Source organism: Macrosteles quadrilineatus, unplaced genomic scaffold, assembly GCF_028750875.1.
Source record: "Macrosteles quadrilineatus isolate MER2022 unplaced genomic scaffold, UCM_ALF_1.0 Scaffold_8__2_contigs__length_117827958, whole genome shotgun sequence".
Classification (NCBI taxonomy): domain Eukaryota; kingdom Metazoa; phylum Arthropoda; class Insecta; order Hemiptera; family Cicadellidae; genus Macrosteles; species Macrosteles quadrilineatus.
The window spans coordinates 44,052,162-44,070,798 of record NW_026542601.1 but is presented as its reverse complement, the minus strand read 5'-3'; the positions used below and the strand labels follow the sequence as shown (position 1 = coordinate 44,070,798).

Genomic DNA, 18,637 nt, shown 5'->3' with positions numbered 1-18,637 from the left:
ACCGGTATTATACAAGGAGTTATCAAAAAATAACGGTCATCTTCTATGAGTGCTCAAAATCGAGCAATTGTCAAGTACCGTTATTATACAGGTGTTATTTAAAACTGCAGTAATAACAGTCATAATTTTCGATTTCGATAAGTTTAAAAGACTCAAAGCTCATGTAACTAATTGAAATACTCACTCTATTAATAACGGGTTGAAATAATAAACACTTGTAAAAATATTTTATAATTTTTTAGAATCCGGCCTTATTTTTTAGTGTTTTATACAAATGTTTAACGACTTATAGCTATATAGTAAACATTTCTTGCATGTATTCATTTGATATGACATTAGGTAGGGTTTCTTTAAACCACTGTGATAACATGATTTGTATATTCTTCATGATTTTTTTACTTGCAAAATAAGTTGCATAGCAGAACTGGTAAAAATTATTCATCCCTCCAAGTGATTGTGTATCTGGATTCCTTACTGTTAGACCAGGCCTCTCTTCTACTCTTCTCATACGTCTAGAAGATTAACTCTTAACCTCCTCCTGTTTTTAATATTTCTTCTTTAAACTCAAGAAATTTTCTGTTCTTCCAACAAACCTGATTTACTGTTTGGATTGGTCTATAACCTCCTGAATATTACAAACATTAATATTTACTCACAAGAAGCTGGTGAGTTTCTTTTTGTATACAGCTGTTTTTTGTTTTTAAATCTGTTCAATGTAATTCTTCTGGTAAAAACCCGACCTTTGAAAGGGTCTCACGCCCTTAAGGGTAGGAACTTTAAATTCTAAAACCTTATTGCAAAACTACGAATTGGGTCGAATCTTTTGACACCTTAAACAAATAAATAATAAACCTTAAATAAATAATAAATAATAATAAAAAATAAACGTTGAAATTGGTCCACAAATAGCCTAAGGGAGGAGTAGGGTTCACAAAAAACAGCCCTCACGTATCAATTAAATGATATAAGAGATAATAAGTAATAGGAACCCTAAACTGTAATGTTGAAGCAAACCTGCAAAGTGAAATGACATTTAAAAATAAAACTTAATAGCCCATGACTTTCATCATTGGCAATTCTACGACCTTGCCAGGTGGGGGGGGGGGGCTACCGGGGATGTTCCACAAACAGAGGGGGCGGGGGTCCTCTTCTGAAATATTTGCTAGGCCTATTTTTAAAGTGGTTTAGTGACTTAAAAATCAATTTTTAAAAGGTCTGATTCTGTGTCCAAAAACCCCCCGTTACGTTTTCTTGACAAAGTAAAATGTATGTTTAAATTTATATTTCCAGGGTCCAATGGGGGGGGGGGGGGGGAAGAGCAATGACAACATCTCTTTAGCATCTATAGGGCCTATAACCCCCATTGTGTTAATTATAAAATTTATTAATTGTACAAATGTACAATTAGGAATATATTGTTATTCAATAGCCTAGTTGGAATTCAAAAAAATAAATGGATAATTTATTAGGCCTATTACTACTAGGCCTACGGTACTTTTAAGGATTTTAAGAGTCCTTGGGGCCTAGACGTTCTACTTGTAATTTACAATTAAAGAACTAAAGAAAATGTTTAATCTCAGAGTAGGCCTATAACTTACTACTCGAAAAAATGTTTTGAGATGGTAAATAACTCTTCAGCGGCTGTTTGAAATTAAAGTTACAATACGGTAACTTTTGAACCGTAATTTTTACAGAATTGGGATTTGTAATAAGTTATTTTGTTTAAAATTTAAAGGACCATAACAACACAACTTACAAATTTTAATCGAAACCGGCTTTTTTCTAAAATCAGATTTTTTTTATTATTTATGTTTTTTTTTAGAAAATAACATATCATTTTTGCTCGAGTTATCGTGCTAACGGACACATCTATTATATTATTAAAGTGATACAATCAAATTTTATGTAAACGGTTAAGGCCATTTACCAAATAAAAATATCTAGGGCATATCAAAATGAAGCTTATAACTTAGGCTAGAGTGTGTAGATTTGCCAAAAAGTATTGATATGGACGAAGGGCTCTGCCCCACAGGCTGATTTCCAAAGGGCTACGCCTTGCATGTTTTGGAAGTTAATGTTATTCGATTAATTAAGTAAACAACAGCTAGCCAATTCAATTGACAACATAGTTTGTTTGTTTACATTTTTGTTTACTTATTTTATCACTTACTATTATGTTCTTAAAAGGTGCGGTGAATGGACAGTGAAGCTATTTCTAGCTGTTTGATACAAGTGAGTGATTAAAGGTGTTGAAACACAATGAATATGAGATTGACAAACCATATATGTTGATCGTTCCAAGAGGTTGTCACCGGTCTTAACAGGTCGCCATTTCATTGAAAAGTATTAAAGTAAAGTAATAAGGTATTAAAGACGTCGTGAAAGAGAGCAGCATGTTTAGGTTCAACCGTACCACCTCAGCCACCTTAGGACGTAGTGTATGAAGGTTCCACTGCTTTTAACATGCTTTCAGATGACAATTTCTCGAACTTGGACCTTTTAAATGAAATAGAGGCTAGAGTCAAAGTTGACCAAATAAATTTAATGGTGGCTTCTGTACACCAGTTAATTTGCGGGTAGAACCTCTTGTATATGTATATATAGGGCTATTGATATTAGGGCTAGTAGGCTTACAGCCTAGCCTATCAACAAATCAGGGTCTAGGTAACTTACAAGGCCTAGAGGCTAAGATGTTCAATGTTGTCACAAATAACATTAACTGCCTAACTTAAGATAGTTAGGTTTTTGTTTAGACTAGGCCTAGTCCAGCCATCAGGGAGCATCCTACCAAGCCTATTAAAGTTGCAGGCCTATTTAATACTTATCCGGGCTAAAACCTAGTCAACTTTAAGTTTAAAATAAACTTTTAACAAGTAGCGTAGGTAAACATTAACTTACCCTGCGATATGCAAACAAATCCCTTTGAAGTTTTTGACGCTCAGCTGAGGGCTGTTGCCCTTTATTTCTTATAAATTTGAACATTCCGCTAACCAATGTTAGAGGTTAGTCCATCAATATTTCAACTACAATGTTTCTGTTAAACAAAGTATTGCACTTCACAAAATAATAAGATTAGAACACAGAACTCTCACACAACTTGATATCCAACACTTTCCACGGGGTGATACTGTTGTAAATGCGGTATAAATTGGGCGTGAATTATGTTTATGATGCACGAATTCCTGATCGCACCGAGGCGAATAAAAACAAAAGGATAAGCCTACGCCTGCTTGCTTACGTCAACCTCCTGGTTCTCCCGTTCTCCGCATACAGAACAGACAGAACAGATGCTCACGACAGAAGGTTAGAATAGAAACTATAAAATCCTCTCAAAATGTTGGGAGCAAAGTAAATTTTAAAAATCATCTAAAAGTGCAAACGCAAAAATATTTTCTATTTTAGTCAAACATCCTATCGTAAAGCCAGATAAATTAAAATAATTACAACAAAACTATTATCCTACAAATAAACAATGGTTTTAGTTTACCAGTAGTTTACCGGACTGGTTAGTGGTTGGCAACACTGTTCTGTCTTTTCTGTCCCCTTTTTCTGTGCAGCTTTAGAAATAATTATACAGTATCACAAAACCTTGTACGATTGATCACGTATATATAAAAAATATAAAATAGCGTTAAATATAAATGATTCTTTATTTGTAATGAGATATTTGTTGACTTATGATAGGTTTGGTTATTTATGATTTATACAAATAAGAAACATGCTAATTGATTGTTAACAACACGTTAGCACTCTGCGACATGTATTAAAGCCTGGAGTCTATGCCTCAAACAGTTGTTGTATATTATACTAATTTTTTTGTAGTATAATTTATTAGTATAATACATAATTTATTTATTATACACAATGGGTAGTACAGTGATATAATCAATCATGCATGATACGTTAATGTATAACCATCAGTAATAACCCCCCATATACCATATTTATACAGCATTTTATATTAACCACGTATCTGCCAGGCTGCCATTGGGAAAGTTGGGCCTATTGTATATTTTCAAATCAATCCGTCCTGGAAGCTGTAAAAGGTCTAGTCACAGAGAAGTAAGAAACAGATGATCAATTCAATAGTGGTGGTGTTTTGCGGTGGGGGGCAAAGTCTCGCACCGTCGTCCCCCTCACTTACATGTATTACTACAACTCTCGCGGTGAAGGAAGACCCCGTGAGGCGTGTCCTAAAGCGATAGGAATTTCCGCATAGTGCTAAACGCTCGGGCTTTTCCTTGCTCGTGACAAAACAAATTTCCTCTCCAAAATACCAGAGCTGAAATCGCACGTTTGTCACAAAAGCGTGCTACCTCAGTACCTTAATTACTTCAGTAATGCAGTCACTTATTTTAATCGGTATTGGAGCTAGCACACTATACTATCATAGAATAACAATTTATCTCAGAAGAAAATAAGGTGTTTGTACCTATACATACTTTATTTATGCCATGTATGGCCTTTATTGCCCCCCCCCTTGAGATGTTATTTTGATATATATATATATATGTTAGTATGTTTAATCTATGGTCTAGGCCTCCATGGAACTGTTACTTTAACTCCAACTTCACATTGGACATTTAGGCATTGTAACAATGAAGGTGTTAGCTAGAAGCATAGATAAAACATACTGGTTAGTCTATGCTAGAAGTTATTGTTACTCTGGAACATCCTAACATCCAGGTTGTAAATTCCAATAACCCCTGTAACATACCATTTTTGCCCGCCTTACCTATATAACCTATTGTTTCGGATATATGTGCCAGATTTAGTGCAGGTGCAATCACTATTAAGGAAAAGGATGATTTTTTTAAACTTCGCACCGTAGCCTCGGTTTATTTCTATAGAGTGTACAAGCTGCTGACCAATTTTCTTTATAACGAGTTTTAATGTGAACTATAATTTAACAGCTGATTACATTCATTTCAATTTCGACCACTGTCAAAATGGCAAACAAGAGGAAATAGTTATTTGTGTAACTAGTGGTGAAAGTGGCACTTTGCTGCACACGAGAGCAATGTTTACGCACGAGCCACAGGCGAGTGTGGAATGATCTCGAGTGCCGCAAAGGCCATTTTCACTCGTGTTACACATTATATTTTTCCTACAGTCACTATACAGCATATAAATAATTAGTCTTTCAAACACTATACAACACGTTTTTAGGTTTAGCTGGCAACACAAATGGTGCCCTAGAGAAAGTAGAACCCGCGGTCCGTATCACTCCGCTATTTTTCCTCGGCAAGAAATGTGCTCCGTGTTTTGAGAATATAGTTCCGTATATTTTTGTAATTTGAAGTGGTTTCCGCGCCTAAAAAAATGCTTTAAAGGTATTTTCTTGTTTATTAAGATCGTAGGATTGTTTTAAAAACGTTTAAAAGAAAAGTCCAGAAAGTTCAGAAATACCGAAACTATAAACACGAAATGACAGGTTAAATCTTAGTTATAATAGTCAATCAGCTGTTCATAGTATTATTATTTTTAAGTGTTGCCAACCTATTTCCAAGCGTACACGGATTACGTGCATAATAGAACCACGCTGTTTTGTGTTGTTTTGTTGGAATCCTGATGTGCGGCAAAGTATAAACCGTACGACAAAGTATAAACAGTACGGCAAAGTATAAATATGCAGCAATTAGCAGCTTTCTGTACTATAAACAGTACAAGGAAGCCAACTTTGTCGGGTGACTGTAGGAAAAAAACTGATTATGAAAATGCTGAATAAATCGAAAATCTTATACTCTAATATGACTTATGTAAGTTTTTTGTGGGTGGTTTTGTTTGTTTATAGAATTTATCTCTAAATCAAGAAGTAGGATCTTTCTAAAATTTGAGTTAGGGTCTTAGGGGGTTAGGGGGTTTAGTTAGGGTCTTTTAGGCTTAAAAACTTGATTGGCAAAAGCCAATAGTTAAGGAAAACTTGTTTTTCACGATTCAACTCTTTTGAAAGCTAAGAAAATGTCATTGGCCTTATTGGTTACCAAGGTAAGAAGGATTATGTTTACTTTTTCCTTCTTATTTTGTAAAACTTACTCCCGTAAGGCCAATGTCTAAATTGGTTAAAACATAGATAAAGAAAGCAGCTTAAAATATTGTCAGATTTAGAGGGGTAATTACTTTACTGGGAAATAAATCACCAGTGTCACAACAGCATAATTTTCTGTGGCTAATTAATTAGGTCTTTGTTTTCGTTAGAAACCCTGTTATTGAAGGATATTAATTGATGATTTGTTTAAAATATGAGTTAGGTTGGTTTGAATGCGACTATATTATATAAACTGTAAAAAAGAAGACAGTATGACGTACCTTTTTCCTCATCATACATATCAAAATTGCACATTTTACATCCCTGATGGTAAATTTGATATAGCCTATCTCCTGTACTTAAAATAGTCAAAATTATCTTTATAATGTAAACTGTAATGATATATTCATAATTAATTTGGAAGGGGACATTTTGCGAAAAAAAAATTAAACTAGGAGTTTTTTGTCACCATAAAGTGGCCCTTGGTACTTGTAATTTGGATTGCGTTTAAATTAAACACCCTATGTACCAAAAGTGCACAATAATGTTCGGTAAAAATGTCTCATGTAAAGTTAATTCTCTCAGCTAGTGTTAAGAAGAGTTTTAATTTCAAAAGTGTTTCAGTTGTAAAATCAAGATTTTCCGTTCAATTTATTCGGGACGTTTCTCACAGTAAAACTTTCCTTGTATTAAAAGTGGGTCTTTTGTATGGATAATGTAGTTTTAAATAGCCTTCGTTTATTAGTGAATCTAAATTGATTTGTTTGTGTGTAAGCAGTTTACAAATGAGCTCATGTGTTAAACAAAACCAATAAGATATGGAGTTTCACAAAAAAGTTTTGAGACTTTGTTTTATTCTTTAGAGAAATAGAAAGGAAAATCAACACCATTTCCATATTGTAATCCCGTGTCTAAGGAAATTTACGTTCCTCTGTTCATCTGGAAGTGAGGGACTTTATATATCATTTGTGGTTTAGGACTCAAATCAATATGTTTGTAGAATAGAAGTAAACATTAAAATGGAAACCAAATCCTAATACGAGCAATGTCTGTTTGTTTGTCCGTCTGTAATAAAACCCAATAAGGATTTCTTCTATTGAAATAAGAAGTCAACAACTATAATGAATGAGATTAATATGGCCATAGACAAATAGAATAAAATATAGACTGTCAGTGTCAAAGGGAGGTTCCGCAATGTGCCGCTTGAGCGTGCTTGGTGTTCGTTCGCTGCCATCGTCGGCTCCTCGCCGTATGCTTCAAGCGACGCTGCAGCGGTTTGCGTCGTAACTACACGGCATTCCTAGCATGGACGCCAGAACATATGCTAACCGCAGCACTGCTGACGGTCTATATTGAAATCTTTTTGTCTATGATATGACCTCCATTATCAAATAGTCAAGTCAATGAAGTCATATGACGTTGATAAATCCTCTTAACTGACAGCCCAGCATTATGTTTGTAAATTTATAAACGTCGAGTGAAAGTAAGATACAGGGCCGTCGTGTGGGTGGGGCGACCAGGGCGACCGCCGCGGTCAGGGGGGCGCCGCGGCAAAAGTAATGCAACAAAAATTAAAAAAGTTAGATGCACATAACGTATTTTGGAAAGTTATGCATATAACGAATACTAGTTCTATTATTTGTGTGTGTAACTGAATGTTGAATATTACGTTGTATGCCTTTATTGAACAAATAAATATTATTTGATACCAATCACTTTATGATTTGCAATGTTTTTCAAATTAAATATCAATATAGTATTGAGTTAAATTTAGTAATAATAGCCTAAACAATCAACTCCACTGTTGAGTTGAAGGCTCTGCCCCAACTTAATTATCTCAATATTGCAATGTCACGGTTCGCGGTGTTGCTCTGTACACGTAGCTGCCGTATTCTATTTTTATTTCACCCGACCGGCCGACGGTTGACCTTGGGAACCACCCCTACCCCAATCACTCCTTTCTCCTACGGCATCAGTCTCAGCTGAGCTGCCAGCTTAGTTTGACGAGTTATCTATATTTTTGTCATAATTGTTTTGAAGCTGCTATGCATTGGTTTACCAAGTTTGAGGTGTCGTTGGATAGGTGGCACGTAGATTTGCCATCTATCAAAAATCTTTGAAATTCACTGCAAAACACATTATTAGGGTTCACTGTCATTGAATATTTTAAAGTGAACTGACAGTACAGCAGTTACAATGGTTTGGTTTATTATTTACGTTATCATCAATTAATCAAAAAAGAATCTTTACTGACTTTCACAAAAGAAACTGCAAAAACGGCAGGTAAACTGCGAACTCAATTAGGCCTTTTACCATCACCAGCTTTAGCAACAAAACCAAGAAACGAGATAACGCCAAATAAAAAAATCAATACAAGTCCTTCTTCTCCTTTGTCTAAATTGGCACGATTTCGTGTAACAGGTTCTCCAGTTTACATTTAATGTTTAGTATCTCATATCTAAATGTGATAACGTGGTTGTCTTTTATTCTGTATAAAAATTCTATTCAGAGTAGGTTTGGTTTGAGGTTTTGCATACATTGCATTAATTTCAATTTGCTCTGTTAATTACCTAATAACATATACAGTACAGTACCTTTTATACATTTTAACATTTTCTTACATTAATAGGGATTTGGTTATCATCAATAAAAAAAGATTTGCATACAAAATTTAAGTAATTTATCCCTAATAATCAATCCCTGAATCCTGACTCTAGTATTTTTGTAAGGTGATTCAGTCCCTTTAGGTGTCTGTTTTTGGGGATTAAAACAAAGATAGCGACATCATCACTCATTGTGTGTTGGGGGGGGGGGGCCTGGCAAAATCCCGCCCCGGGCGCCAAAAAGCCACGCGACGGCCCTGGTAAGATACTATACTCCTTTTACGTTGTTTAGCATTGTTTAAATGGAGAAAAGTGGTCATACAATCCTATTCTATTTCTTGTCCACAATTATCTTGTTCTGAATGCAAAATCTCAGTGTTTCTCCGTTAGACATTTTTATAACTTCTAAGTCAATTAAACGAGTAGAATATTCAATTACGGTCATACATAGGTTTCTTAGAGTATTTCTCACTCAAAGTGGCAGGTGGTAAGTGGTTAAGTAGTAGAAACAGGACTACAAATTGCATTTCAGACAATGGTTTCACTACCATTGTGCACTTAGTCAAAGTGTATTGGTTCAGGCTACCACCATAAACTTAGTGTTTGTATTTCCAATGCAGATGTTTGCTTTGTTTGTGGGTATACAAGTTAATGTATTACCGATAGAATCATCTTCTGTTTCGAAAAGTATAGTATATTTTGGAAAATAATAGAGTTAGTTACTTCGACACTTTGGTTAGTTATCAAATTTTCAAAGGTATTTCAATTGACTCAAGGCTTATTTTACGAGATGGATTATGTATGACGAAAGATCTATTATTTATTATTTCCGTTTGTTTGTGTTGGATTATCGATAGTATTTAAGATAATTCCAGAAAGTTGATAATGATCAAAAATAGGCCAAAATTAAATATAACTGTAACACTGTAAGTAATTGATATGTTGCACAATGTTTAAGTTTATTTCAAAACCTAACCAGTAACAATGAATAAGTGTAAAATATCTATAAAATATGTAATTCAATCTTTCTCTTGCATTAGAAAATCTAGTTGGAGATTGAAAACAAACAGCGATTAAAAAATAGTGATAATTATAGATTAAGACACTATTAATTTTTACTATATTTGACCTAATAAATTACCAGAACCACAGGAAAATAAATTTTATTACTAGCTGTAACCCGCGGGCTTTGCCCCGTTTAACTCCTTAATTTTCAAGATTATCTCGTTCGCATGGCTCAATCACGTCCTGGGGCCCGTTTCATAATAAACTACAAGTTACAAGTTACAACTTGTAACTTGTAATTTCCATAAGATTTGCATTGGACGATCAGCTGATTTACTAATAATATTAGTTTGTAGTTTATTATGAAATAGGCCTCTGGTTGAAGTTTGTTCGCTACGCTCACTCACCTTTAGGTTGGAGCTCGTTCGCTACGCTCACTCACCTTTAGGTTGGAGCTCGTTCGCTGCGCTCACTTGCCTTCAGGTTAGCTCGCTCGCTACGCTAACTCGCCTCCAGATTGAAGTTCGTTCGCTACGCTCACTCACCTTTTGGTTGCAAATTAGCTGTTGTCATAAATGTAAAAGAAATAATAGTGCTGCACCCTGTTGGTAATCCTTGTAACTTTAATGCTATTGAACATCATAGAACAGAACCAACTTGTTTAATTGAAACAGCTGTTAAGATTCAATAATTCCATTTCTCATAAGGTTAACATGGGAAACTCCAGAGCCACTGGGGCGGAGCCCGAAAGGATTTTTGAAATAAGAATATGCCTATAAGTTAATCGGGAATGTGAGCTATCATCATGCCAAATTTCAGCCCAAATTTTTCGCGTTCACTTGTTACAAACATACATCCATACATCCAAACTTTCTCATAATATTAGTAGGATTATTTCAATGACTTTTTCTTTACAAATATTTAAAGTAGATTAAAAAGAACTATGCTAGTAAATTAAGGGTTTCAAGTTTAAAATTATAACTTGAAATACAGCAAGAACACAATATTAATTATATAAACAAATATAGGGGATCATCATAAGACGACAACCGTAAACTATTTCGATGTTGTTTAAAACATTTTTCTTTTTACTCAAACGTAAACCCTGTTAAAGTGTCTGTTATCAAAACTACTTGTAGCATCTAATAAACCATAATGAAATTCTAGCAGAAGTTTATAAATTAATATTTACTAACACTAACGTGCTCTAATTTACGAATATTTCAATATTAATTAAGCCATATGCACTATGAAATGCTTGTTGGTTCAGACTTCTGTTCGGTTTTGATAGATAGTGTACATGTTTATGTATACAAGTGTTTACTAGCTTATTCGCAAACGTACTTCAACTTATGAAATACGTATGAACGTATGAACGTTTGAAATACGTATGAGATACGTACTACGTATTTGTATGCATCTATGGAGCACTCTCATGAAACATTTGAAGTATTCGAGTACCTATACTAATGTATATTAAGGAGGATAGAGAGAAGATATTCAGATGGTCTATGGAAGTTTCCCGCAAAGCCTTTGTGAAACTCCACACAAAATATTTCGGAGTACTTGGATTATTACTAACCTCAAGCAGAAATGACACACCTTATACTCTCATTACTACAAGCAACATTACATCTATGTTGCATTTGATTACCTTATTACCGTGTCTTTATCTTTTACCCAATAAGGAATTGATTTAAACATCTTTCATTGTCCAATTATACAGGGTGTCCCTCGTAAGGCGTCTCACATTGATTACGGAAAAACGGCTTAACGTAAAAGGATGAAATAAAATTTGTTTCCCACTAAATCGACCCCAAGGAATAACATAAAAATTGTTTTAACTTTTTTCCGATACAAAAACTGAGGATCACTAGTTCGAATTTAGGAATTTTCAAATTTAAACATATGGCTTATACATAATTTCAAAGGCATTTAATAGACAAACATTTTGGCGAAAACAGAAATTAACTATCTTTTTCGTTTCAAAATGGTGCAGTTTTTTTTTGGTAAAAATCAATATGTTTTTAATACTCTTGTTTCTTATACCAATGCACTTAGCCCTTCTCCAATTGCATTTTTTTACTTGTTATGAAATTAGCTTTACTGTGATATGATACAAGTAGGGGTTTTTTTTTATAATAAAAAAAATCCAAAAAAATATATTTTGAACATTTGCAAATGCCCATTGTTCATCAAATTTTCAAGTAGCAACATATGTCAAGAGGCACATCATTTTATAGGTTTTTAATTCTTTTAACTTTGTATTTTACCACTTCGTGTCTCTTTTAGATTTTGTGTAAATAACAAATAACCTAATTTTCCTATATCAATCGGGTTATTTGGGTTTAACACTCAATGAAATGCGGTCATTAGTGTTAAACCCAAATAACATGCATACTTTGATCGACAGTTACAAATGCGTTTTTTTTTTATACTATATACATAATATCGTAATCATATGTTTGGTTATGATGTCAATCAGGTGAGTTAAAGCTTCTGTATCCAATAGTCAATGGTTAAAGTATACTTTTATCAGCATTTAAAATTGTTTTGTTTTCTTTACAGAACTAGAACATTATTTACTAAAATATTAATAGAGTTATAACAAATAAACAAATTCGTCACAAAATACGGTTCCCATGGTCCGATAAAGCTCATTCACGAACTCGTTTGGATCAAAGTGGGTTTACACGTTTCCCAAGTATTCTTCCATTCCAATTCTCCCAAAATAGCATAGGGTCGTCAATAGCAGCAATCTCAAAAACTGTGAAAACTCAGATCAGGAAAAGAATTGTTGAATTCTTTTCCATCTGAGTTTTCATTAGGAATATATTACACGAGAAAAAATTTTTTGTCAATAATTTTATTTCATTCAATAGGTTAAATTTCATTACACTAACATTGGTCTACCTATTATATTTGATCCATGCTTCCTGCTAAACATCACACACACATATAAGCATATTTTAATTTTATTTAGTATGGAGTATGATCTACAAACCAGTTTCTAAATTACGTTTTAAGCCAAAAAAACTACGAGACTTGAGCTAGTTAGTAAACAAGACCCAGTGAGACCAGAATCAGTAAAGGAAACAGTTAGGGACGTGCCTCGCATAGCTTGTGAATATTACACTCTTACAGAATTCATTACCCGTACTGTGCTTCATTCTTTGTAAACAAAAAAGTAGGTAATTTCAAGTAAAAACGGTAAATGTGAAGACAATCTTATATACTAAAAAACTTTTGCAAAACTTATGACAGCTAGCCTGACCAATACTACTGGACCGAATTACATGCGGTTGGTACCAAATGAAAGATATTTACCTGTAGATGTGCAGAATCCCTTTATAAATTAAATTAGGCACACAAATAAGCACGAAAAATGAATTTGTAAAAATTAACATGGGTCTTATGGGTTGCCATGGTGATGACGAAATAACAACAAAATATAATCAGAAAATCAAAACAAATGTAAGACATTCCAATCACATGTTTTATTTACAGTGTGGGGTGAAATTAGAGAAGTCTGTACATTACATATTTTTGGTAGAGTTTTCGATCACGGGGCGACCTCTAGGAACCAATATAAAAATACACTTTTCTTATGGAGATTGTTTTAAGCTTACGACAGACACCCTGACCACACTACTGGACCGATTTACACGCGGTTGGTACCAAATGAAAGGCAATTGTCTGTATATTTGCCCATTTATCTTCGACTTTAGATATTACTGGACTAAATGTTATAAAAACGGAAATTAAAATATCTATTTAAATTAAAAATGGGGTAAAATGTTTAGTCTATTAAGAGTGAGATCTAGAGTTATATTGGACCGATTTGCATGCAGGTTGTGGAAATGGAAGGTATTAAATCTCGACTTCAGATATTACCTGACTAAATGTTATAAAAACGGAAATTAAAATTTCTATTGACAATTTAACATGGGGCAAAATTTTTTGTTTAGCAAGAGTGAGATCTGGAGTTATATTGGACCGATTTACATGCAGGTTGTGTTAAATGAAAGGTCATTAACTCTATATTAACTCCCATGTGCCTGAAAAGTTTACCATTCCTTGATATACAGGGTGTCCCGGAACTCTCTACCAATATTTTAGGGCATTGCTCCTGGGTAAGAAACATACCTAAATATCATATTTAAATTGTGCGGAAGTCCTTAGTTACTCACACAGCCGCCATTTTGTTTTTTTCAGTTATTAATTTTTTTCTAAAGAATGGTTAAACTTACGAAATTGAAACTTTGCACAAACATTTATGACAACTAGACAAAGCTACCAATAAATTATGACGATTTTTCCAATTCTTAAAACAAAATAGCGGCCATTTAAAATTTTGTTTCTTAAATAACTCAAAAACCATTGATTTTACAAAAATTTTAAATGGCCGCCATTTTGTTTTATGAATTGGAAAAATCGTCATAATTTTTTGGTAGCTTTGTCTAGTTGTCATTAATGTTTGTGCAAAGTTTCAATTTCGTAAGTTTAACCATTCTTTAGAAAAAAATTAATAACTGACAAAAAAACAAAATGGCGGCTGTATGAGTAACTAAGGACTTCCGGACAATTTAAATATGATATTTAGGCATGTTTCTTACCCAGGAGCAATGCCCTAAAATATTGGTAGAGAGTTCCGGGACACCCTGTATAATCTTCTAAAAATGGAATTTAAAATCCTTTATACTAAAAAACTTTTGCAAAACTTCTAACAGCTGGCCTGACCATTCTACTGAACCGAATTACACGCATTTGGTACCAAATGAAAGATATTTTCTGTAGACGTGCAGCATCCCTTTATAAATTAAAATATGCTTAAAAATCAGAAAAATAAATTTTAAATAAAAAAATTACATCGGTGTTATCAGTTGCCATGTTGGTGACAAAATAACAACAAAATATAAACAGAAAATCAAATCAAATTAAATAAATTCCTATCACTTTTTTTATTTAAAGTTTGGGGTGGAATAAGAGAAGTTTGCTCAATACATTTTGGTCAAGTTTTTGACTAAGGGGTGAGCTCTCGTTTCGTCTAAGCTTCTGTTTTAATAGGTTTCTATAATTTGTTAATGGATGGGTAGTTGAGTGGTTATAGTGCTCACCTCCAGACAAAAATGATATTATAAATTGGCATGGTTACGTAGATGAAGTAATTTGCCCTTTCAAAGGCAATGAAAAGAATACCGGACAATTGCGGACACGGACAATTGGGGACACGTCTTAAAAGCGGACAATTGCGGACACTAGAGATTAATGCTACCTGAAAAGGGTTTGACAGGTCTCTACAAATATTTCACTGCCGGACAACTGCGGATACATGTTCTGAAAAGAGTCTGATTTCCACCTTTGTCCGCTTCTAAGACGTGTCCCCAATTGTCCATGTCCGCAACTGTCCGGACACCAATGAAAATACATGCAATCAAATATTAAATTACTTACATTTAATATGCCTACAACATCCAAACAATTGAAATTTAATATATACATACAAAAATATAATATTAACTTTTTAGATAATTTGGAGAAAACATTCATCCATAGTTTATGAAAAAGAAACCCAAATAGTCCTTAAAACTCTAATAAATTCCAACGCACTTAGAATGACAACTTAAACAAAAACTATTTAAATTTAATGAAATTTGGTACAGACGTGTAAACCCACTTTGATTCGAATGAGTTCGCGAATAAACATATTCGGACCATGGGAACCGTGTTTTGTGACAAATTTATTTATTTGTTATTACTCTATTGTATGCACTTAGCATTTCCTGTGACCCGTTTGATGATCATACGCGTGCCCAAGTTCTCCCCGTATAGACAAGTTCAAGTCTCCCCGTATAGACAAGTGCAAGTCTCCCTGTATAGACAAGTGCAAGTCTCCCCGTATAGACAAGTGCAAGTATCCCGGTATAGAGACAAGTGCAAGTCTCCCCGTATAGACAAGTGCAAGTCTCCCCGTGTAGACAAGTGCAAGTCTCCCCGTATAGACAAGTGCAAGTCTCCCTGTATAGACAAGTGCAAGTCTCCCCGTATAGACAAGTGCAAGTCTCCCCGTATAGACAAGTGCAAGTCTCCCGGTATAGAGACAAGTGCAAGTCTCCCCGTATAGACAAGTGCAAGTCTCCCCGTGTAGACAAGTGCAAGTCTCCCCGTATAGACAAGTGCAAGTCTCCCCGTATAGACAAGTTCAAGTCTCCCCGTATAGACAAGTTCAAGTCTCCCCGTATAGACAAGTGCAAGTCTCCCCGTATAGACAAGTGCAAGTACAAGTACAAGTGCAAGCTATCCCTTGTAACGTTTAAGTACAAATGGGACTCTTCTTTAGTGACTTGGTGCGTAAATGGTATTTATCGTAAGTAAAATAACTTTTCAGGATCCTATTTTTTTTCAATTATATAATTGTTATAAAAAATATATTAAAAAATATATTATAATATATAAAAATATAATATATAAATATATAATATATAAATATAATATACAGGGTGTTTTTTTAAAAACTTGCATCTTTATTTATGTAAAAACCGCAATAGATAGAAATATGCAGTTTGCGGGAATCATCTATTGACGTAGGGGGACCAATTGTTTTGAATTCAACGTTACATTCACATTCCCCCCCTTTCCCCCCCTGCCCCCAACTTATTTTTTTTAAATAGCAAGGTACCCCTTGTGACATATTAAATAAAAGAGCATGAAAAAAGAAAATGTTTGATGAAAAAAATTGAAAATCTGTTCATAAATTTGTGAGATATTCCCCCCTCACCCCCCCGGAACTTATTTTTTTTTAATAGCAAAGTACCCCTTGTGACATATCAAATGAAAGAGCATGAAAAAAGAAAAATTTTGGTGAAATTTATTTTTCATTTGATATGTCACAAGGGCGGGTACCTTGCTATTAAAAAACAAGTTATGGGTAGGGGAAAAGGGGGGTGATTATCTCACAAATTCATGAGCCGATTTTAAATTTTTTTTCACCAAAAATTTTCTTTTTTCATGCTCTTTCATTTGATATGTCACAAGGGGTACTTTAATATAAAAAAAAATAAGTTCCGGGGGGGTGAGGGGGGGAATATCTCACAAATTTATAAACCGATTTTCAATTTTTTTTCATCAAACATTTTCTTTTTTTATGCTCTTTTATTTGATATGTCACAAGGGGTACCTTGCTATTAAAAAAAAATAAGTTGGGGGCAGCGGGGGAAAGGGGGGGAATGTGAATGTAACGTTGAATTCAAAACAATTGGTCCCCCTACGTCAATAGATGATTCCCGCAAACTGCATATTTGTATCTATTGCGGTTTTTACATAAATAAAGATGCAAGTTTTTAAAAAAACACCCTGTATATAATATAATATATAATATTTATAATATATTATAAAAAATAAAAAAAGATGTTTTTTAATACAGTATCGGATTACACTAACTGGTTGGAATTATTATTTTACTGATCTCGATGATCTTATATTGTATTTACACAGATAAGTCATCAGGAGTGGAATTTTATATTGGTAAAAGTGTATAAAAATGACGATGTCAACTTAGTTCCACAAAGTCAATACTGTATGGGATCATTGTTTGTGGCTAAGTATTGGGAAATGAACAAATCAGTTGCAATAAACAGCTTTAAAATGTCTGGTGCATTTAGTTTTTTTTTTTTTTTTTTTTTACTGAATCAACCCGAATCTATGTACTGCTCCCTAGTTGATGAATAAATTTGTAAAGTTCTAATTAAACACAGAAAAACAGTTAATATGTTTTTTCCAACTCTTCTCATTTATTTATTGTATTTTTTAGCGTTAACCTGAATCAATCAGTTTCAATGATACATTTACAAAAGAAGAATATACATTTTAGCAAGTGAATTGTTCTATAATCTGTAACTATTCCTTAAGCTAAATAATTCACAAATACGTTTTGAACGGTATTTCCCTCACTAATAAAATTAAGCTGCTTTTCTTGGTTCAATAATGAATAAGAAAAAAATAACCTACAATCCATCTATATGAATAACAAAGTTCACTTTTATCCATCTATTCATTACTAATTCCCAATAACATTTTACAATTTTTAGATGTGTTTAGAATTTCAAATATTAATAAAAACTTAGGATTTTATTTAAGAAGTCAGCTGTGATGTAAAATAATTATATCGCACACTTACTAATTTTAATGAGATTGAAAAACTCAAATCAGGTTGGGGGAAAAGAACATTAATTAAAAATTTAAAATTGTTACAATATGAATCAAACATAATAAGTACTAAGTTTAGTTTGATTAATCTACTTCAAAGGTTTAACAGGATTTCATTCCACGGCTTACTTATTCTTCAACTTTGAACAGTACATCTTTATAAAAAAAAAACACAAAAAAAACTAAGTTATAACTCATTTTAACTCTGTCTTACTTCTTATTAAGTTTAATTTCACTTCTGCTAGCTCCTAGGATTTATAATGAATCCAATTCTAAAATCATACTTCTGAACTATTATTTGCGATGCGGTAATTAAGGTAAAATGTGAGATTGTTATTGTTTTACTTTTATACTCTATTTAAATGCACATGTGTAACACAATACATTGAAAAGGTATTTTCTTTCACAAAGAAATGCCATTCAAATAGTATAGGAAACACGTTTCCTTTGATAAACTCGACCGCTACTGGTACAAGAAATCACCAAAATGGCGAACACGACAATTCCATCTCTTGATTGAAAGTATCACATAAGTCTTTGGGACAAACCAAAATTGTTACAACCTAAAAATTCCCCATCGATTATATTTTATATTGAAATCCATAGAAGAGTGTGAGCTTATTCTTTTTTTAAATGCGAACAATAATGCGTTTACAATAATATAGAAAAACATTGAAACTATATAGAATCATCAAACTGACACATACTCCTCCCATTAGCTTGACAATTTAAAATCCTCCAACTTGTATAAGCGACAATTTAAAATAATTATACTGTATTACCGATGCGGGAAGTT

At 33.5% G+C, this 18,637-nt stretch overlaps 1 protein-coding gene across 4 annotated transcripts in view; it reads right to left on the bottom strand.

Annotated features, from left to right (window-relative positions):
* The window catches only part of LOC128999765 (lethal(2) giant larvae protein-like), a 52,411-nt gene extending 49,014 nt beyond the window's left edge, over positions 1-3,397 (bottom strand). For all 4 annotated transcript variants that reach the window (XM_054426431.1, XM_054426430.1, XM_054426433.1 and 1 more), the window contains exon 1: positions 2,899-3,397. In XM_054426431.1, the coding sequence (XP_054282406.1) occupies positions 2,899-2,982 (84 nt within the window). In that variant the 5' untranslated portion in view covers positions 2,983-3,397. The remainder of the gene's footprint in view (positions 1-2,898) is intronic.
* Between the last annotated feature and the right edge of the window lie 15,240 nt (positions 3,398-18,637).